At 33.9% G+C, this 23,580-nt stretch overlaps 1 protein-coding gene across 2 annotated transcripts in view; it reads left to right on the top strand.

Moving 5' to 3' along the window:
- kibra (WW and C2 domain containing protein kibra) overlaps positions 1-18,335 on the top strand; it is a 119,350-nt gene extending 101,015 nt beyond the window's left edge. For both annotated transcript variants that reach the window (XM_068766941.1, XM_068766940.1), the window contains 16 exons: positions 2,830-3,004; positions 3,424-4,269; positions 5,007-5,142; positions 6,163-6,265; positions 6,630-6,731; positions 7,576-7,677; positions 7,815-7,932; positions 8,439-8,616; positions 9,431-9,584; positions 10,216-10,307; positions 10,772-10,923; positions 12,570-12,680; positions 13,140-13,259; positions 13,912-14,061; positions 14,768-14,941; positions 15,621-18,335. In XM_068766941.1, coding sequence (XP_068623042.1) covers positions 2,830-3,004; positions 3,424-4,269; positions 5,007-5,142; positions 6,163-6,265; positions 6,630-6,731; positions 7,576-7,677; positions 7,815-7,932; positions 8,439-8,616; positions 9,431-9,584; positions 10,216-10,307; positions 10,772-10,923; positions 12,570-12,680; positions 13,140-13,259; positions 13,912-14,061; positions 14,768-14,941; positions 15,621-15,978 — 3,071 coding nt within the window. In that variant the 3' untranslated portion in view covers positions 15,979-18,335. The remainder of the gene's footprint in view (positions 1-2,829; positions 3,005-3,423; positions 4,270-5,006; positions 5,143-6,162; positions 6,266-6,629; positions 6,732-7,575; positions 7,678-7,814; positions 7,933-8,438; positions 8,617-9,430; positions 9,585-10,215; positions 10,308-10,771; positions 10,924-12,569; positions 12,681-13,139; positions 13,260-13,911; positions 14,062-14,767; positions 14,942-15,620) is intronic.
- The last annotated feature ends 5,245 nt before the right edge of the window (positions 18,336-23,580 follow it).

Genomic DNA, 23,580 nt, shown 5'->3' with positions numbered 1-23,580 from the left:
GGTTAGATACGGCGTGGGAAGGTCTCCCACTAGTGGAACCGATGAGGTAGTAAAGGTCGCTGGTTACGAACATCGTACATATACACACACACACATATATATATACATCGTTTACACACACACACACACATATATAGATTGATAGAAAAATCTAGCTGAAGCGAGACTAAAAAGATCAAATCACTTTATAAAGGGTCATTGGAAATAAGTGTAAAAGTTTTAATCTGACAAATGAAAACTTTCACCCATTTAAAGACTGTATATATAATTAAGATATGTTATGACAACCGAATCAAAAATAAAAAAAATTACATGTCGAAGATAAGCCACGCGAATAATTTTTTTTACTTAAAGTTAAAGTTGCAATAAATAATATCTATAATTCGCATCTCTAAATATACACGTATTGGCTGTAAAGAGATAAACGCCGTTATAAGGAATGGCGCATCGTTTATTATTCGAACAGAATTAAACGAACTGCAGTTATTTAAATAGCGAAATCAATTTACGTTTACATCCAGCGCCGGATTGAAGCGTAACTGCTATTTCAATACAAAGTTCGTTACGAACTCAACACGGGTAGGACACGATTATAAATTTTAATCAGCAAATGTAACAACCATAGTGATGTTCCTGCGTTACCTGCAACTAAATAATTTAATTTAATTGTTTAAAATATAGTGTCAAGGGCCCTTTTGTTCTCTAAACTCATTCAAACAATATTGTTCTGCGATAATAAGAACAAAGCCTATTCTTTTATTGTTATCCGTTGCAGTTTTGGGGAAGGCCGGGTATTTCTTTTTTTCAATAATAAAAAGATCGTTATTGCTCGGACGTTAATGAAGGCTAAAAGTATTTATAGTATTCTATACAGGGTGACTGCTTATAGATGTAAAACCTTTAAGAGGTATACATAGCTCATTTGCTGCTAGTTCATGTATATATATATATATATATATATATATATATATATATATATATAAATAATGTAACGTTAATATGTTAAAATTAATTATTGTTTACTATCTGCCTCCGCAGACTTTAAACTTCCAGAAGTTATTGGCGCATTTCAATAGAATTCAGAGTGACCACTTTATAACGCGTGATTGAAAATAGTACATTTATTACCCCCCATCTAGTATCTCCCACTAAGAGAACCACGACTTGGGGTAGGCCAATGCCTTACAGTGGGTCATTGTAAATAAGTGAGCCAATACAAGTGAAGCTATACAACAATCCTTTAAAACATGGTTGCACAGACTTATTAAGACTAGGGGCCACTCGGGCAAATCATGAACTGAAGGCGGGCCGGCCGCCAGAAGTATAGGTAATTAAAGACAATAAAGAATTGATAATAATTTATTAAAATTATTCTGGAATAGAATTTAATATTTTTCGAATGTACGAGAATATTATTTTTGCTGTCGGCGGGCCACCAGTATTCGACCGGCGGGCCGCGGTCTGTGCATCCATGCTTTAAAAGCTCTTACCGTATATTTCAAATTAAACTCTGTTTTTTAAAGATCTTAATTATTTAATCCTGCGTGAAAGTAAACAGTATTTATTGAATTAATAATTACATATTGTTGTCTACGGTTTCTGTAAGAATATGTAAATGATGACATTTATTGATGATTATTTTTTGTGTTGTTATATCCTACCACATGCAAATAGATTTTTATTTTTTCCAGTTCCAAATGGCGTTAAAATATATTTTTTATTATACAAGTGTGAAGCACTGAACACAGTAATTCCAATAAATTAACTCTGATGTTAGCTATGTTTCAATTTCGCATACCAAGTTGTTTTTTTAAACACACTAAGTTGTTATGTTGTAAATTCAGGTTTGCGGCCAGTAGCGTCATAAATTTTTGTGTCATAATTGAAATTCCTTGAACTTTTTCTGTTTGTTTGTAAGAATTGTATGTTTTAATAGGCATTAAGATAGACTATAAATATATACTTAGACTTTGTATATATAAACTGTAAATTAAATAACTTTATAATATAACACATTCATCTCGCTTCTTATGTGACTTTAGCGTTGTTTTTTTTTTGTGAGGAACTTTTTAATAATATTCAATTTATTTTGTGATTATTCGCTTACTTCGTAATTAAAATCACTTATACGACTTATCAATTATTAAAAAGGCGTATCGCCGTGGTCTAAACAATGAACGCTATATAAAAAGTATAAACATTACCATAATAACTTCAACTGCAGGGTTCTCCCATATAGATAACTGATAAATTGATTTAAAAAAATATTTAGGGTTGGTAAAGTACTTATAATAATAGTGTTACCGAAACCGCTGTGCCGTACCGTATTGTATTACCACTATATCATTATTACATATGTCCAGTAGTAGTAGTATACGTCTTGCAGATGAAATTCAAAAAGGACCTATCCGTCGAATCGTAATAACTCCAACAACACACATATATATATATACATATATATATACATATATATATATATACATACACACATATACATACGTGTGTTTACATAGTATATATCCCAATTTAAAAATGTAGTATATGTTCAATGACATAAATTACTTTTATATAACGTTTCAATACAATGCAAGGTATAGGCTTCTTCAAAAATCGCCACGATGTCCGATCCTGCGCTGCCCTCATCCAGCGACCTTAATTATTTTTTTTTCGGTCCATCTAGTGATGAGCTTACCAAACGCTGCATCCACCGGCTCGTGGTCGTCACGTTGAAGTATTAACTTAAGTGTATCTTAATAACTTAAGTCAATATAAATATCAGTCAATTGAGTATATTATGTTTAGACTTAGATATTGACTTTTATATTTCAGTATGTTCGTCAACAACGTCGATGACGACGACGTCAACGACCTCGCGTCATGACCCAGAAGTGCTTCGTGCGGAAGTGTCGCAAGCCAGGGGACGGGTCGCGCAGCTGAGGAAGGAGCTGAGACAGGCGCGAGCAGAAGTTGCTTGCGCTCGTCGAGGAGTCGATACACTTGCAGAGTTAGTACCTGTCTTTGATAATAGAACTTGAGATTAAGAAGACTATTCTTTTTCCATGTATATTACAATAATTTTGATAGATTTAAAAATTATATTAAAATTTGAACTTATAATAGTCCCTTCTGTGTAGACGTGTAGGTACAACCACTATACTCTGCGCGCAAGTGCTACACACTGTATTTAAATGGCAGGAAGGGTGATATAAACAAACGTCAAGCGGTCTCAATAGCTTGTGCATGTCAATGTCATGTGCGTCTTGTCACTCGCATAGTACGGAGCCTCCTGGCTCATATACCTATGGTTTAATGATGCATACGAAATACCGGCAATATCTAATCAATTTTTTATTAGACTCCAAATATATGGCTAAATGCAAAATGAAAAAAAATGCTCGTTATAATTTTGTTTATAATTTTCAGGGTGGAACAAAAATTAAGCGCCCAACAGGGTTGCTACAACATCACGGAAGCACAAGCTATTATGACCGAATTAAAAAACATTCAAAAATCCCTCAACTCCGGCGAGAAAGAGAAAGCCGATCTCATGCAGTCTCTGGCGAAACTGAAAGACGATTTGACGCGTTTGCAACTAGCAGAAGCGTCTCCTGATCTGTCAACCTTAAGTCTCCCTCAAGAGAAGCTAAGCACAGCCTCTCAAACGGATCTTTGTGCTGACCTCGTGCCTATTGGTACCAGGTTAGCAGAGATGGCGCGGGTACGCCTTCAGTACGATGAAGCTAGAAAACGGATACAACAGATCCAGCAACAGCTAGCGGACCTAGAAGATAAAGTCCAACCAGGTCAAGTCGAGTCTGATAAAGACCGTCTCCTTCTCTTCCAAGAGAAAGAGCAGTTACTTAGAGAGCTCAGGAGTATAACTCCGCGAACGAGATCTAAACAAGAGATGACCGATATACAAATAGAATGTAAGAAGTTGGAACAGGATTTAAAAAACGCTCTCGAAATGTCCAATAAATGTATAGCTGATAGATTGAAACTCCACGAAGAGAAGCAGCTGTTGTTACAGCAGTTAAAAGACGCGTTGGCCTCTATGACGACGTTAGAAGGACAGTTGAAGACCTTATCTGCCAGTACGCTTTCTGTGTCCAGTAGTTCGAGCTTAGGGTCCTTATCCACAGCGAGTAGTAAGGGCTCATTGAGTTCGGGGATCAGTTTCACGGATATCTACGGAGGTCCACAGATAGCGAGTTCGTTGCAAACGGACAAACCTATTGATATGGTTGATTTACATCGGAGAGTTGAAAGGTAAGACTTTCTTTTTTTTTTCAATCATTAAAGACGGCAAAAAATTAGACAGCTTGTAACAGTCATGATCAGGAGAGAGGCTCACTTAATACGTCCATCACCAAGCTGGGAGCAATTCTGAATCCTGGGCCTGAAAAACCTCACCGCATGCTAGTTCGAGTTATAAATTTTTAGTAGGGTTTTGAGTTTACGCTTTCACAACATGATTTCGAGAATAGTTCTAGACTTTTTGCTAAATAATTTTTTTTGTCAAAAATCATTTATTTACTACAGGTTATTACACAATAAAGGAATATTTAAATGACAAAGATTGTACTTGAAATGCCAAATTTTGAGCAATCAAAAAGATCTTAACTATATTGTGTGTTATACATATATTACAACTATCATTTTTAAAAATAAATTAAACGCTGCATGTATTTGTACCTAGAATTGTAATTTTTATAGGCAAAAACACCTTATCAAAAAATAATGTAGTAAATAATTTTCAGTAATATTATTCGATTCCAAAAACTTGAAATTCTTTAGTTTTACAGATGTTCATGGTCACTGTCAATTTTTATATAAGTTTTTTAAACATAAAATAATGTTTTTTTTTTAATTTTTGTAATGCGTTCACTGAGGTTTTTTTGGACGTGACTTACACTGATAATTATGTAACAATTGCAGATTTAGCGGGGTCAAGCTGATTATCTTTATAATGACATTACGTGACAGTATTGTATATTGTATTGCAGGCTACTCCGTGGGACGAGTTACAATGCGGACAGCATAACGCCAGGCACGAGCAGTTCGCCTTCGCAACCGTCTCTCTCACCAAGAAGCAGCCTCTCCTCCGCCAGCCCTCCTCCTCCGCCACCCTCTTACAACCAGGTATGATAACTGCACAGTTATTACACTATAAACTCAAGGGTAATTGTTTCTAGAATTTAATATCATACACTTAATGCTTAACTTACATAATTAATGCCTACTTAAACCCTATTAAGTGCAAGATTTCGTTAAATCCGTTCTTAGCTGATTTGTACTTGGCGAAAGGAATGTCCTTACTAAGTTTCGAGGCTTTAAGCCTTATGGTTCTAAAGATATTGTGATGAGTCAATACATAGGTGAAAACCTTTTATATATAACAAAGGTTATAAGTATCTGTTGTATCTGTAATAATTGAGGAACGAGGTGATAGAAGTGAGGCGACATGACAGGACCGTAGTATGGTATGGAATGATGTAAAAATTGTAGAACGTAAAACGAAGAAAGAAAGGTCATACGACGAATATAGATAGCAAAAAAATAAAAGATTATGTTAAAAATGAATTAGATTGTAATCACCCTATAAATACAATAGGGAAGAAAGAGTGGCTCCCAATAGCAGGGGCCATAACAAAATCTCTTTTAAATATAGATATATAATTGTGGACAAGATATATGAATAAAGATATTTATTTCTTTGGTCAAAAATATCTATCAACATAGTTACAGTTGATTGTTGCTAACTACAGTAGATAGAATAACTAACTGTATCACAATTAAATACCCTTAACGTTGGGTGAACAAAGTCACAGATTTACCTTTTTAAATATGGCTCAGAATGTGTAGATTCATAGTATTGTTTAATAAAACTAACTGTTTAGAACAAGCTCTGTATATGACTGGCTAGTCAGTCTGGTTTAGCCGATATAAATTGGTCACAATACTCTAAAGGTTACTCAGTAAGCTCTGTCTTAATACGTTAAGATTAGATTTAAGTAAAATCATATTGAAAAATACAAATAATAAAGAGAACACAAGATTAATTTAGTATTCCGGAAATATATTTTCAATGAGATTCTGGATAATTGTAATTTTATATTAATAAAAATATACTTTTAATAATTATTAATATCTATCTCGCAGGTTGAAAGACAAAGGCGGCAGCAGCGAGAACTGGAGGAGAAACTAGCTGAAATGAGGATAGGAATTGCTACAGGACTTAACGAAGTCACAGGACTTGCCACAAGTAAGAATTAATTTACTATTAATCATTAATATCAATATGCTATTGAACAGAATGGCATAGCAGTTTACTGCTTATGCCCTTATCAGGTGTGACGTTAAAATTAAGTCATAGCATGATCCTTTTTATTTTTCAATTTTTTTTATATTTATCAATATATAAAAACAGCAATTAATATACAACAAATAAAATAAACATTTTCATTATAAACTTTAAGTTATCTTTAGGTAGCATTTTGGCTTCCCTTGTAGATTTTCAATAAGACATAAATAGCTTATTATCAAGTAATCAATAGGCTTAAAGTAAAATTACTCGTTGTTACTACTGTCGTAGATAATTATATTACATATATTTTATTTGTCCACAGCCCCAGTACAACTGCAAGGTCCAGGGCGGCCCTGTGAACCTTTGTCACCCATATCGGAGACACCACCCCCACCACTCTCGCCAAGAACTCCCTCATCTAGTGGTGAGTTTTTAGTTATATACAATAGACTCAATTTTACTCTAATTCAAAAATCTTTACTGGCATTTATATGATTGATTACCATATATTTTAATAATTTAATTCTATTATATATGTAATTATAATTCAGCCTATATGGGGTCGAAATTTCCGCCTAAGATTATATCACAGTTACCTTCTTATGTCAGATTTTTTGTACAATTGCAATAAGAAACACTGTTGAAAATTTTGAGTGTTAGTTTTGAAATATAATTGAATACATAAACAGATACACAAAAGGATACACATTTACTTCATACACTTAGGTAATTAACTAATTATATACAAGATTAAAAAAAATTTACTTATAAAGGGTTTTAAATATCTAATTCTTTGGTCCAAATTTAAAAGAGATAGCTACATTGTTCATGGGAAGCAGGTTTCATCCAAGTTTATTTCTAACCTGGCTTCATTTTTAAATAATTGTCTGATTTTACATAGTGAAATTAACAAGAATTTGCAAATTCTTGAAAAAAAAAAATTATTTCCGTAACAGACAACAATTCCTAATCCATCATGATGTCTTGTTAGTCGACGAAATATAAGAACAGTTGTTGACTTGAATTAGTACATCATGCTACTTTATTTAGATCATATAACATTCTCTTTTGATTTACTTAAAGGTGTATTTTTATAATATATCAAGTTAGACATTTGAATTTTGTATACGTTTAGTTATTTACTTTATTCTAATTTGGATCAACAACCAACAGTATCTCAATGTCCATTGATTCTTTTATACCCCTACGAGGGTTTTTCTACCTAAATTCTCTGTTATAATGGTACAAATAAATGTTTTTCGCTGCAGGTACAAACACTAGATCAGTGTCGGCCGCAGTAAGCGATGAGTCGGTGGCGGGTGACTCCGGAGTGTTCGAGGCAGCTCAGGGTGGAGACGCTTCTAACGCAGGTTGGTACCATTATTGAATCACAAGCTAAAACATGGTCTGATGAGATAGTTATAGAGTGTAGTGTTGCTTGTAATCATATTTAAATTAAATTTTTACATTATTATAAATGGTTTTAATTATATTATCTTTGTTACAGTGAACAGTGCGCAAATTGAGATCAAATTGCGCTACTGTACTGACGAGAGCGCGTTAGAGATCGGCATCCTGAGGGCAAGAAACTTGCACGCCCTCTACATTGACATGGGCACCGAAGTGTGAGTATTTTACTTGTACTATAGATATTCTAATTTTTAAAAAAATTCTACAAAATTTTAGAAAAGTCACTGATCATCAAGTCTCTAACAAGAAGCTGTATAGAATCGCATGGGTATTGTAACTGTCAAGTATCAACGTAAAAGCATTATTGTGATTCAGTTTAAGAAATTCTTCTCAGTATAGTTATCAGAATAGAGGGGCAAATTATGCTAGCGTAGGCTAGCCACCGATATTCGGAGAAGCCTGTACCTTTTAAGTGATATATAGAAAAGTATTACTTATTTTGATCTTCATTTAAAGAATATAAATTAGAAGATAAACACATTGAGAATGTTAATGTCGTTATCCGAAATCCAGGTACTTTTTACTTTTGGTGCTATTTTCATTTATAAAAAAAAGACATCGTTGCGATCTTTGAAGGGTGGCTTGAGTGGAATTAAACAATGAAATTTTAAATACGATGTTATGTTAGTATGTGTTTTTAATATTTTGTCAAAATTTCCAGTGCGGTCCGTGGAGCGCTGGTGGTAGGTGGTGGTGGAGGCGTAGCTTTCGGCACCGCTGCATTAGCGTGGAGGGGAGCAGCGCTCGCGTGGCGAAGGTTGCAGCGCGCTGCCCTCGGTCCACGAGCCTTACGCGCTGCCACCTTGCAACTTAACCTTACCGCTGGACCCGAGTGTCTGGTACGTATCTCCGTCACTGTACTGATCTTCTGATATAATAATAACTACATTAAGGCACATACTAGAAAAAAATTTTTACTTAAAAAATACATTTTTTTGACGTTAATTTCTGAAGTAAAAATGTTGGAATTATATTTGGTAAATCACATTATTAATAAATTATTGCAATGTATCAAATATTAATTAGTATAGTTTAAATGTGTACTCTTTTCTCACTATTGAATCATGGTTTTAAAGGTCAATTGTTTCGGTGTGGTATTAATATAATAATATTTTTGCTATTGATGCAATTGCCAGCCTTTCCAAGTCCTAAATAGTTGCACCATCATTTTAATTCAAGTCAAGTCCTTTTATCAATACATCCGAATTCATCTCAATGTTTTATTACACTATATGTAACCAGTTATATTAAAGAATAGTGATCATAATTCACATTACTTAGTGTACAGCGCCCTCTTGATCTTAAACAAGTGTGTGTGACACAAGTCTTGTATATATTTTGTATCACTTAAAGCAAGCAAGCAGCTTCGGCTGACGTTGAACTCTGGCCGTTGCCTGTTAGTCTGGTTGGAAATATGCGGAGAAGGCTTATGTCCAGTTGTAGCAAATCAAAAATTTTAACTACATATAATAGCATACTTTTACAATTAAATAAAAAATGATGAAAAATAGCCAAATTCGAGTATTCGGCTGCAAAGCCTCGAGTGCCATGTGAACAACACACTAGGCGAGAGCGATTATTATCTGAATTTTCATAATATACGCAATAATCAATTTTAAATTATTTTTTAATAAAGTTCGCTTTCCTTTGTAGGGATGCGCACAAGTCAGCTTAGCGGACTTCGACCCCGACACCGTGTCCCAGAAGTGGTACAACGTGCTCAGCTTCCGAAGTATGAGGCGGGACGAGAGCTCAGATGAATCTACTGTTATCTCTTCGCAAACGTCAACTCTCACAAGGAACAGAGGTTATTACTCTTCTTCTTTTTGTCTCTTCTTCCTTCCTTCCACCTTAATTAATTAATTTTCTTCACAATATTGACTATCCAAATGTATTTGGTTCTTTCTCTCTAATTCATTTATATGTATTTTTTTATTTGTGTTTATGTGGAAGGTTTGATTTTTACGACAAAACTAATGAAGAAAAACAAAATTTTGGGCATTGAAAGCACCCATTAAATAAGTGATATTCCCAATGAGAAATCTACTCTGACCATCCATTATTTTACAACATCCGTTTGGCAGATACTCAAGAGAAAAAGGACACACGAATTCTATAATATATTGTATTAACCTGTAATTTTGGTATTTATTCAAAAATAAATATTATTACTAGTATTATCTTGTCTTCGTCTCTTCTGGCTGGTTTCCGAGACCTAGCGGCACTGCGCTTTTTCTTCGGGGTTAGCCTTAATCGAGCCATCGCAACTACTTGAAAAACTCCAACTTACTTGTTACTAATGTTAAAAAATAACTTATATCATTCTCGTCGATTACGATGCCATCTGTATTTTTACTTGTGATTATTTCATTAATGGAATAAGATATATAACTATTTATACTTATCATAGTTTATTTATAAAAATTATTATTGTACAGGTCCAGAGAGTATGACGGGTGCGGATTGCAACGTAGACTGTGGAGACAACTCCGCATCAGAGGATGAAGAATCTCGAGAACCACTTAATCAGGTATTTAGTGTAACATAACGTTACTAAAATATATAATGTTTTGGCAAATGGCATTGTGGTTTAAGTGTGGCTAAGATAAATTATTATGTATAAATGATCTTTCAAAAGATTTTATCCCTATACTATATATCTATCATTAATTTTTAGTCAATTTAAAAGATCTAAAGAAAATTCCCTGTGCTGAGAACCTATATTTTACCATCTGATACCGGATATTTTACCATCTATCACCCACTTTTTATATCATGGCATTACATTAGTTTAGTGTAGCGGATGGTTGCCGTTGCAGTAGCTTTGTCATTCGGGTGATTTTTATTTTGTTCTATTTCTAACTCCTTAACAGTTCTTATGTTCACTGCTTCATAGATCTCTATGTGGGTAAGAATAGATCACAAATAATTTAAAAAAATTACGCCTTTAATGTATATTTTTAATAAAGTTTTGTAATATTAATGACTCTACAGATAGTGGAAGAGGATTCATTTGAAGACTACATTCCCGAGGAGGACATTGCTTTAGAGGAAGAGGTGGAATACCTCCACCCCACCACTGCTGAGAAGGAGACTAATACAGAGTGCAACTTCTGTCCAGAAGGAGCGAGACAGCTGCATAGACGGTGAGATTTTTATGTTTGTGCTTGCCCTTAAACTGCTTTACGCTGAGCTTTATATAGAACTGAGGTGTATGGGTATTAAATTATTGTCAAATATTTTAAAAACATCAATGGGTGTTCATACCGGTGTTTGTTTTAATATTATTTACGATATTTATTTCATTTTCATAATTTTATATTAAAACATGTAAATATTTGATTTTATATGTATTTGATATTGATATGGTAACACAACATATTTAATGTGTTCATCTATAAATTGACATACCTCATTGTTACACCATTAATATAACATAAAAGTAAAATTTTAATTGAGTTTTTGAATATCTGCTATTGATTAGCAAAGTAGAACCTGAGGATGTGTTTTTACTTTCTTCAGATACTTAAAATGCTTAAGAAGAGTGGAGGCCGATGGGAGGCCTCAGGAAGAGACAACGTTAGAGAAATAATTAAAAAAAAAAACCGTCCAAAAATACATATCTGTACATAGTTTATAAATATATGTAGGTATGTTTACATTGTGTCGCTGTGTGTTCGCTTTCTAACGAGTTGCATTTGGTTGCTAATAATGTTAGATAACTGGTAATTGTTTAGTAGTGAACATGCTATTATTATAGCATTTAGTAGATTTAGTAGTGAGAGCTGTAGTAAATTGTAGATTATTTTATGTAGTAGCTGTCCCCCACACATTCTACAAACTTGATAAACATCCTTTTAGACACTGCGAAAGCCGAATGAAATGTTCCTACTAAATACCCAGTCACTAAGCCTTCTTCTTTTTGATCGTTCTGGATCTTCATAGAAAGCCTTCGTAGAAGATTGAACGATTTGCCTCAACAAGTCTCTATGACCTAATTTTCTAAGTGCTTCCGATATATCGAGGCCCGTCACCACCCGCACATACTCCGCCCATCGGGTTGGTGATCGCGCCTTTACTCTTTCCCTCTACTTTCCCACGACAAACAAATTATTGAGACTATCTGGTTGCCTGAGATATATGGCCGAAGTAGTTCAAAACCCGTTAAACAATCATGGTTACAGATATATTTTAATAAGTCAGTACATTAGTGTAAATGTTATGTTTTGACATATAAAGTGGAATTATTATCAAAGTTTAAAAGTATGTTTCCCTTAAATTATTATTGGGCTGAACTAGTTACGCAAAATCAGTTGTAGTTTGTTATCTCACTGGTAACAAGTAAATTACTCAAATCTGCATCTGTAGGTAAATATATTTATAAATATTCGATATTTGATTACAGAGGGTACATACAAATTATAATTTTTTTTTTGTTTTATAGTATTTTTAATTAGTTTATGTTATTTAGCGTTTTAGCAGCTATTTAATATTACACGTTGCATGATTTTTTTTCGCATGAAAAATGCATGGACCGTGGCACAATGTGGATGTATCCCTAATTCATTTTAACGTTTTTCACATTTTGTGTATAACTTCGTATGATTTAAAAAGCAACTAATATTTTATAAGTACATTTGTTTCTATATTTTGAAATTGATAAATTAATTTGTTAGTTGCACATTTTTAATTACTATGAATGTGTATGATAGATAACTATAACTTCACTGCATATTTGGTATGTTTTAAGATAAATTTAGAAAGAGAATAAAAAGTTCCATTTGTTTTGCAGGAAAAGTCAACATGTAAATGCGAGCATTGAAGAGCCTCTAGCGACGATAAAAAGGTCCCAGACCTTCTCACCCCAACCACAGAGCATCGGCAAAGGGCATTACATTTGCAGGTAAGATAAGTTAATTATATCCATAAAATCTTTTTTCTAAATTTCACATTTAAAAGGTTAAACTACATAAGCCAACCAAGTCTGTGAGTATATTTATCTGGCAGACAATTTCAACAAAGTTATTTAGCTAACTACTTAAGTAAATATGTGAAGGTGAAGGTTTGATTTCAATGAATTAACCTTACACAAACGAGACTATGTACATGTTTACACTTTGGTAAAGCTCGATGGTATGTGGGGCCAAATCAGACTCACATACGAATCCAGCAGGGATGGATTTCTTTTTGCCCATAACAACACCTACATTTATTTCTTAAACAATACAGTTCTACATATGTTATTTATAAAAAAATTAAAAGGTGTTGATCATGTATGTTTTAATATGTTTTTCAAAAACAGTACAAAATTTCTACAAGTTTCTTCAGCTTTACATTTATAAAAATTATTATTTATTTCTAGGTTGAATCGCTCGGAATCTGACTCATCTATGGCTCAGTACGCCAGGAGGTTCACACTGCAACCTCCACCCACCACCGGCATACCGTTTGATAGAAGTGTACGCGAGCGTAGATCCCTCAGGTAAATTTCTCTTTAAATTACTTCATTATTCATTATGGCCATACAATTTACTCCCTCAGCCGATAGTACTGAATTTCGTCATCCAATAGAGCCAAATATATATATATATAAATTCAAAATATACCATATTTAATCATTTTTTTAAACAAATGAAAATACTAGAAAGCCTGAAACTTATGTATGTTAGGTACATATTGCTCAAAATGGCTTCATAATGGAGATTTACCTAATGCTTAAAGAAATTTTTTATTGATTGAAATTATCTAATAATATTCATAAATGTTTTTCAAAGGTTGTTAAAAGCAACCAAAAATATTTCAATATAAATTCGCTTAATATATGTTTTCTAATATTATTTATTTATCTACAGTTATATGTAAGACTATTTGCAAAAGAAAAACGTTTTCATTACATACATAACTGTTTTCATAATTATAAAGTAACCAAAATGTCTTCCTTGTGCAATAAACTGTTCAGGAAATTATCGGGGTTGGTATAAACATTATTTAGTAATTTGTAGTTTGCTTACCGCTCTATTATAGGCAATACAATTGATATATTCTGTTCATTTATTACATTTTTAACATAAAATAAAAAAAAGAAAAAATAATGTCTTTATAAATTGATTGCTAACGTAATTCATGTCATTCAGATGGGGCCGAGTGCGTGGTGCGCGTGTGTCTCGCGGTGCGAAGCGAAGCACTCGCACCTCCCTGGACCTCACGCTGGACCTTCGCGCGCAACACGCCCGTCTCGCAGACCTGAGATCCGAGATCGCCACCCTCGCCCACCTTAAGAAGAGGTAAATGGTGTTTAGTATTGATTTATTAGTAAAAGTGTTTATTTATATACAAAATTTTAGATAAAAGTATTGTAATTATAACATGATCATCATCATATTGGCTGATAGATCGTCGGTACACCTAGTGCGCCTTACCCATATTTACATACCAAAAATAAAGGTTTTTTTATGGGTCTACTTCGAAGAGAGAGTTTATAATAACAATTTCCGAACTCTTGTGAATATGTAACAAAATATTCGTCGAGGAATCAGCACAATTGAAACAAGTTTACTTTAGCTTGTGGTGCAGAACATAAGGCAAGGCACTTTTTGAACAGTGTGTGCAACTCGATGGATGATTTTGATTGACATTCCTTTAAAAAAAATAATTCCTCGTTTCTATTTTATTGTGTAAGGATTTTATTAAAACTATGCGTCAAATATTGGATTTTTTATTTAAGTTTAAAAATATAAATCTGCTACAAGACATTGTATAATTAAAATATTTCACCGTAAGATTCTTTTATAGTTCATTACTAAAGGCAACATACTCCAATCTATAATTTATAAATGATACGACTGTTAAAATAATAGGAATATGATCAATAACAAATAGCAAAAAAGTTATGATTTGATAGATGCTGTACTTTACAGTTAAACATTAATTTGTACTTTTACGTATGATATTAATAAAAAAAAATGCTTATAAATTTATTTTATTGTACAGACTCGAAGAAGCGTGCACTCGGGGTGATGCGGCGGTAGCAAGCTGGGTGGCGCAGGATGAGAATCTGAGGAGACTGGTGACCAAAGAACCTGAGCCGCCGAAACTACTGCACAAGACCGCGCGGGAGATCTACCGGCTGCGGCGGGCTCGCCGACCCGACCTCGTCACCTTCAAGTGAGTGCCTTCACATGATTAAATAACTATATGCGCTATATTAGCATGAAAACTCGAAAAACCGCATTTTTGTAAGTAAATGAAATGAGCAGATTGTAGTGGACATTAGATGAAAATTAAAAAATGCGTTGTAAAAATCGCTTGGCCAATTTTTTAAAAATTAACAAACAGATGGGGGAGATATACCATATTCACCACACTTGACAGGCGGGTTGGCGATCACAGTGTGGTGTTATGGTACGCATAGAACACTGCTGTCCATACTCTGGAAACTTGTTTGTGACCAGTTGCAATCCTATATGCACAAAGTGTGCACTAAATAAGATCATATCCAGGGAATCGGACCCGCGACTAAGGATTGCTAGTTTTAGTCCTTTACCAGAGGTCTATTACTGCTCAAGGTCATAAAATTATCTCGTTCATTAGTTGAGTTTCTAGGTAAAATCATAGTAGTATTTAGTTAATAGAGTGTAGAGTTTGTAGTAGTGTTTTCTGTCTTAATGCTCATGTTATGGACCATAGTCTTCATTTTTCAATTAAATAAAAATCAGGCCCTTAAAACAGCATTAACACAGATAAAAACTGATATTTATCCGTGTAAACGCATCTTCGATTAATTATATATTAATATTCATATGTTGGTATATAGTAAAATATTTAATTTTCTTTTTCTTTATAGAGAGAAAATGGCGTTCTTCACACGAACAAAAACCATTATCCCCATACCTCCAGACGAGGAAGGTGACATCTCTGAAGACGATTGGGAGGGAGAATTGGAGGAGAGAAGGACGCCGGACGGAAGATCTTCAAAAACCTCATACGAACTGCGACGGGAGACGGCAAGTCAAGCTTCGGACACAATGTCAGTGGAACAAGTCGTGGAGTGTAAGAACCCGTGCTTAAACCCTGAGCCGCGCTTCGAAAACCTTCCAAAGCATTCTGAAGAGTTGAAGATAACTGACGCCGATAAGGAAGTGAAGACTGAAGATGTTAGATACGACTTCGTCGTCGACAGAGTGCTCGGCGTACAGGTCTGAGCGAGACGGGAGGCGAGTCCTTATTGTCTGTGGTTTAACATCTGTGGTCATAGAGGTGATAAGTACTACGTTCAAAGAACATGAAAAGCAATTCCTTAAAAGGAAATGCTGTCTCGCACTAGTTAGGAATAGTGAATTATTATTTGAAGCCATGTCGAAAATTAAATGCTAATAAAATTAGTATGATTTTCATTATGTATTTTAAAAGTACAAAAGCTTATATATATGTAAGTTTTATTTGGCATTACATCTTTGTTGTATGTAGTACTTATTATTTCTGACGTCGTTGGACTTTATTTCGTAATGTCTTTAAAGTTCGTTACTATGAACAATTGCAACTTTCTAGGAATTCAGATTCTGTGAGAAATAAACTCTTTGTAATTTTTCATCAATATCGACTCCGTAACTTCTCCTAATAATATCAAGTGTCTTTATTTATCTGAAATAAAACAATTATTTATATAAAAGGCACCGTTCAAAAATTCTCATATAAATATATGTATAACTGTGATTTTTATTTGCCTATTGAGATTTCTGGACTGAAGACTGACACAGAATATGTATTATAATAAATATTTGTAAAATAACAGAATAAAAATATGAAATCGAAACAATATTAAAATTTTGATATTATTCAAGTACGGTTACATTTTTACATTTCTGCGATAATATTATTTAATAGTATGAGATTTGATTTATTTATTAAATCATTTTTGTACAGTCGTGTAGAGTAAAAATTTGTATAAAATTTTGGAAATGTTAAAAGTTTTCTTTATTGCTCTGAATTAATTTTAAAAAATTGGGGCTGGAAGGTTTTCAATTGGCGACCACGCGTCGGTAGATCCGGCTTGGGAAGGTTAAGTTTCACTATGTGGACAGACAACATAGTCAATGTCACGAAAAAAACATTTTATGTGGGCAGCGCAAGGCACGTCATCGTGGCTATCCGGGTGAGGCCTATACCTCGGCTGAACATAAAAACAAAAAGAGTTATTAAACCAAAATTATTTAAATATACGTAAATAAATAATGCAGCATCATGAAAAGAATTTAATTTTTTTTGTGCAAATGATTTGTTTACGCGACTGTACAAACAATGTCAGGACTCTAATCTATGTACGTATATATGTGCAAATAGAGTGCCATACGAGAAATTATTTTATTAAAACAGTTGGTTTCTATGTTAGTATCGAAAGAATATTTAGTTTTTACAATACAGAAAAAAACACATATTGTATTTGGTATTATATAATCAATTTTGTATGTACAAAAGTATAGTGCCTTAACATTTCGGTGCCTTAAATTCGTATAGCCTTTAATGTGCCATATATTGGCATAATAGACACGTTAGGGTACTTAGCTTGTATGGGAGAGTCACAAAATATATGCCAAACAATTAAACGTAGGGAAACTAGTGTGGGGAATGACTTTATCGCTTTTTGTAAATAAACAATACGTAATATCATCGTAAGTGGTGACCCACCGGGATAGTCTACTGTATATTTCAGTTTTTTTTTTTTAATTTTTTTTTTTAATAACTCCACCGAATAAGTAGGACTTGACAGGCCAAAAAGAGACCGCTTTGTAAATAAAGGCTCTTACAAACGATTTGTGGGGTTAATATTGCATTTCTTAACAGACCAGATCGAAGAGTAAAAAAGTTTTTTTTAATTGATTTTTTCTAACATTTAGCCAGTGATTACATTTTTATATAAAAAAATTCATTCCTTTTTTAAAATAGTGACATTTATACGCATGGAGATTATTGAAAATACTTTCAAAGATGCAAAAAATACTATAATTGACAGTATAGTGGAATATGTGAGACATTTATAAATTTTGAGGTAAATATTTAATATGTGTGATTAAATTGAAAAGTGTCTGTCGTGCAATATCGTGTCTTACTTTGTTATTCCATGAGTGTTATTTACGATCTGATTTTGTACTGAATTGTTTCTCATTTGGTACGTCGGCCGCGATATTTAGTTAGTATGACCTCGTTAAAGTGTACATTTTGTAAATTATTTTAATACTAGCTACTGTCTCTTGTACATAATATGAGATTACCGACGCCCCCATATTCTGATTTTTGACTATGAATTTATATGTAACTAGATTTAGTCGATGTTAAGTATTTTTTATAACAAAGCAAGTCTTGTATAACTTAGTCTTTCTAATGTTACATTTTTGTAAAAAATGTATATTTTATATAAACATTTACGTGAAGTTTATACATATATTTTTTTTTTGTAATTGTTACGCAAGTGAATTTGGATTTGCCAAATTAATATAATTTGTTTTTAATTCTTCCATTAAAGAAAGGGTTTATTATATTTTGTAAAGATGCCAATACTGACGTTAGCAGGTTCGTATGAATAAAAATTGAAAATAAAAATAATAAATTAATAAACTTTTTGTGTTTGATTTTCCTGGATCAATTAAAACTAATACTGGGTGATTAGTTAGAAGTGTAAATACTTTAAAGTTGGCTTGTTGAGCTACTATTTGCTTGCTAATGAGATCGGAAGTAAGAGATCAAGTTTCAATGTCGTCATCACCACAGAACGGATGGCTTTTGGGACCTTAGGGTTTTGGAGTGAAGACCTCGGACCAATAATCGTAATGTGGCGAATACGGATAGCAATTTGGAGTTGGGATGAGGAAGTGGTCGCATGAGCTGTAATGTTAAAAACTAGACATTGTAAGAACGCTATGAAAAAAATAATTCAGCTTAATTTATTTAAGAATTGATTAAGGTTTAAGTTAGAAAATAGTTTGAGAAAAAACTAGAATAACTTAGTTCACACCGTGACCTGCAAAAACTAAAAAACAAAGACGAGGAGAAAAAAAAACCGGAAATATTAAAAGTAAATGTAAATATAGATCCGAGAATAATAAAAAAACTCCGGCAAACGCTACCCACAAAGTGGATATACGACCTAGTCAACGTCTTAGATGTTGGGTGCAGCTAGCTTTTGTGGTGATATATATTCACAAGAAATTATGACGTTTGAGTAAAAGGAGAGAGCGAGTTATTACAGCGAAACCTCTATACGGCTTGCGGAAAGAGTTTTATCGAAAATCTAGAGCGTAAATCAAATAATTTCTGGAAAGGGCCTTTAAAGCAACGATGGTAGGAGAAGAATTTAAAATTAGGTCAAGTAGGAATACCAATCCATTGCAAGAAGGCCTCTGTAAACTAGTTACGCAAGTCGTCAGCTCTGAACTCGGCCTCTTCTGAAACCCGCGCAGTGAATCCATGGAATGCTGAGAAGGTTCATCTGATCTATTATATTAGGAAACCGTCAGTTCTTTTCCCGAGCACACACTTCCAATGAAGCCCCGGTACTTAGTTATATTTGAAGTTTAAATTAACCAGCGTTCTGCCACCCGCCGATGTTTAATGATGTTAAAAAAAAGGTTTCGAAGATTTGGCTATTATATATATGAAAATTGCAAAAAGTAATGGTACATAAATAAGGGACATAGACAGAAGCTACCACTGAGATATTATCGTAGCCAGATTCTTGAATTTAATTTGTTTCCACTATCGCAGTGAACTGTCTTACCTAGTCTTTTTGTACAAGATCTTGAACAATGGTGTTGATTGTCCGAACTTGCTAAACAATTTTTGCATCGAATGTTACTAGTATGATTCTTCTTTGTGCCTTAATTGAAAGCACCTCAAACTCTGATCGATCTTGGACTTGGATCCTGGGCGAGGACCAGGCCATGCTGCATCTGATCACTTAGTTAATGACCGATACAACATGGTCCCCTGGCTGTCTGGCATTCGAAAGTTCTCGAAAACGAAACAAAGAGAAAGATAGAGGTCGGTAACATCGCCTCTGATGAGCGACGACGAACGTCGCCCCGCATTCCTCAGATGTTGCATTACGAGTAACCAGGAGGTTATAAGAAGTAAGAAATAAGTTCGGCTAAGAGTCAAATATTTAGTCAAAAAAACAGAAAAGTACAAAAGAACGTAGAGATGCCAAAAATATTAAAAAGATAGATATATGATAAATTTGTATGATAATAATACCAAAGATTTTAGAAGAGAAAACTAACTGTGGCAATGAGGAAATATTGGAGAAGAGAGAGAGGTGGTGTATGGGAGGAGAAAATAATAATAAAAGTAAGAAAGAAACTGCGATGGAAGATAGATGAAAGGAGTAGAAGATAATGTGATGTATGGAAGAGATAAAGTAAATAAAATAACAAATTTCTGTAAAAAATATAGAACTACTAAAAAGATCCAAACAAATGTCCTTTCCTAAATAGAGTCGAAATAACGAGGACTCTAATACAAAAAAATACTCACCGATAGCCAGTATAAGGGACGAGTAAAATTAACTTACCGTCATTAAAATTAAACGACTAGTTATAGAGAGCTGTAAATGTTACGGAGCAGTGTTCGTCTACTTTGTACACAAAGTACTGTTTTTCAATTTATTTGGTTTTAAAGCAATATTTTTAATATGCCTCTTTAATAATTAGTAGGTCCAGTAGGAAGTGTTCTGCGTGCACCGTGTTTCGACGACTTCCAAGTAACTTTGGTCCTTCTGTCCATTCTGCTTACTTACGCCGCTTTTGTGGATCCGCGGTTACCACACTAGAACCTTAAGGCTGCAGCGGCCATCTGCTCTGTGCGCTGTGTAGCCTGCACATTGACACTTCAACTTTCTCAAATGTTGGGCAATGTCGGTTATTTTAGTTCGTGTATCTCATTCCTGAGTCGGTATCGTACAGAAATTTCGAGAATTGCAATGCACTTACTTAGTTTGTGTACCGTGTTTTATGTAAACTTGTAATATTTTCTTTTCAAATGAAGTTTTTGATTGTACAAGGTTTAGCCCTTGAAGTTTAAGTTTGTAAAATGGATACCCGAGTGTTTTAACTAACATTAGGTAAGTCTATTGACTAAATTAGATGAGTATGCAGTAGCTAGTTGTTATAGAACACAGGCCGCGTTATATAACGCGGGCGATGGAATCGGCGTCCACACGCGAAGGGCCAATCTTGCTATCTCGACTTACAATCGCAGATTATAGCGGCCTAAAGAAGTTAAACAACACACGTTACATTACAGTGACAGCTTTTAACGTATTGCTATTTATTTAATTTTTAGACATTAAATTTAATAGCACAGAGCGATTATAAATCATACTGTTTTTTTTATTTATCGCCCGTGTTATTGGGAACTTCTCGTACATTTCCTTGTTCTTGGTACGGAGGGACAAAATATTTTCAATGAGTTTTTCACTGACTTTTTTATTTTCATCTTCATTTTTTATCTTTCACATTATCTTCTACACGTCGTCTTTCTTTTATTCGTCATATTCTCTTTCATTCCTTTTCATACACTATTTATCTTTTATACGAGTATGTCACCTCCCTCACTTCCAGACTACTAATTTTACATGTAATATTTTATATATGTTTTATTCTTATTTATTTGCTTTTGTTCATTAAAATTTTATACATTCCATTTTTTTTTGTTTTCTTTTGCTTTGATAAATTCTATATCATATACTATCTCAAATTGCTTTCACTTTCTGATCTTACCCGACTAGGATTTGTTTTTGTCTTTTAATTACCTTACTTAGTTTTTTTACAATACTCTAATTTTTGGCGCATTTCTTCTTCCTCTATCAGCTTCGCAATGTTTCTCCCCTCTATTTTCTTCTGCAACCGAATTTGGCAGTCCATATGGTCTGCGCCAATTACGGGACATCCGGTGCGCCACGGTTTGGTTTATACCAGGCATACGCAGGGTCACAGGTACACGAGGGACTCTCTTTGGGTTAAAACTTATGCAAGCACTCAGCGAATTCCCCGTATTTCCCGATCCCGATGGTCGATTCCAATCGATCTTACTGGATACCTATAGGAGATGTCCAGAGAGATTGTCCTATAGCCGTAATGATGATGATGATGATGAAATTTTTGATATTACTATTGACAAGATGCTCTCTCTTAATAGACACGAAGCATGATTTCACGTATACCTGTAGCTGATATCATAAAGCATGAGAATGAATCAATCTACTACTAAATTTAAAATAACCCGAAAGAACCCGTTTTAGTTTGCTGTGGGCACTTGTTGATCACACATTTCTAAACATATTACGTATATCGCAGTCGAATTAAAATAAAGAAAATATGGTAACAAATTAACCATAATTGATAAATGCGCATAGATTTTTAACCAAAAAAATTAGTTGAGATCGTTATTCCTATCTATCATCATCATTTCAGCCGCAGGACGTCCTCTGATGAACATAGAGCTCCTCCCACATATCAACCGGACCGGCAATATGCAGTCTTCTTTCTTCAGAAAACCAATAAAGGAGGAAATTGAGAGAAATAAAAATTAGATCATAACTATTAAAATTAATAAAGCGTCGGGTAAGGCCAAAGGAATGTAAAAAAATTTAAGAATATATAAAAAAATACTAAATATGAATAATAATAAATTAATGTCTAATCTAATTAATAATTAAACGTAAGATACAAAAGTCAAAACACAAAACTAGGAAACAATAATACGGTAAATAATCTGTGATAATTTGGAAATGATGAAAAAGGATGAAAGGCGATGGTTGAATGACAATAATGCTTATGGAGTAAAAGATTTTACGATGGATGAAGGAAAGAAAAAGCACGAAAGATACTATGGAGGAAGAAAGAAGACAAATTTTGACAAATATTAATAAAAAAAATATGTCTGAGAAACTTATTATTCGAAATTGTAACGTTCCTGTCGCACACCAAACTGAGGGATCGAAAAAAGAAACCAGCCTGCAACCTCGTATGTGGACGTCATTTGCTGCGCTTGTGGGTCTGTGATCTCCATTTCAGATCCTTAAAGGCTCTAGTGGCTATCTATTCTGCCAGCTATGTGCTCTGCTCGATGTCATCTCAACTTACCAATCCACTGGGCTATGTCAACTTCTTTCGTTCGACTATGAATATCCACTTGAACTTGTCGTTCGATAACTTTACTATTCGTGTATTTAAAATCATATTCAGGTTCAAAAGTTTCAGCATAAACAACCGCATGAGCAATGTTCCGAGGAGGTACACTCACGCACAGGATACGGCTTAATGTGGCTGCGATTGTACCCCCCATATTGGTGGAATTTTTATTCACCATAATTCAGTTCAGACCGCGTTAATTACCCATTTTTCGGTCACGAAAATTCACTTTCGCTGCAACCGACAACAGAACTTGTAAATTATAACGATTATTTATGTATACTATAATTATGGGGGTGAATAGAGGTTAGTTTAGTTATATAAATATTGTTACATAAGACTTTGTGACGGTATGAAATAGTTAATATGTAAAAAGCCATTCATAGTTGTAAAACAGCGACGGAATGTATACGATGAAATCGCAAGGCAATCATCACATCAACATCTTTCTGTTATATAACGTATATTTAAACCACCTTTTAATACGCCCGATTTAATGATAAAATTCTAGATAAAACAGCGTACGTTTTAGATACATTGATACAAGATGATTCGTTTCGATGGCCTAGATTTCTTTTTTGAATCGAAATACATTTCCACAATGTATAATAGTTTGGAGAC

The sequence above is a fragment of the Battus philenor genome, unplaced genomic scaffold (assembly GCF_028537555.1).
Source record: "Battus philenor isolate CCGP_79_NKW_IND1 unplaced genomic scaffold, ilBatPhil1.0.hap1 SCAF_22, whole genome shotgun sequence".
In the NCBI taxonomy this organism is placed as follows: Eukaryota; Metazoa; Arthropoda; class Insecta; order Lepidoptera; family Papilionidae; genus Battus; species Battus philenor.
The sequence above is the reverse complement of the archived record's forward strand: the minus strand, read 5'-3'. Positions and strand labels throughout refer to the sequence as shown.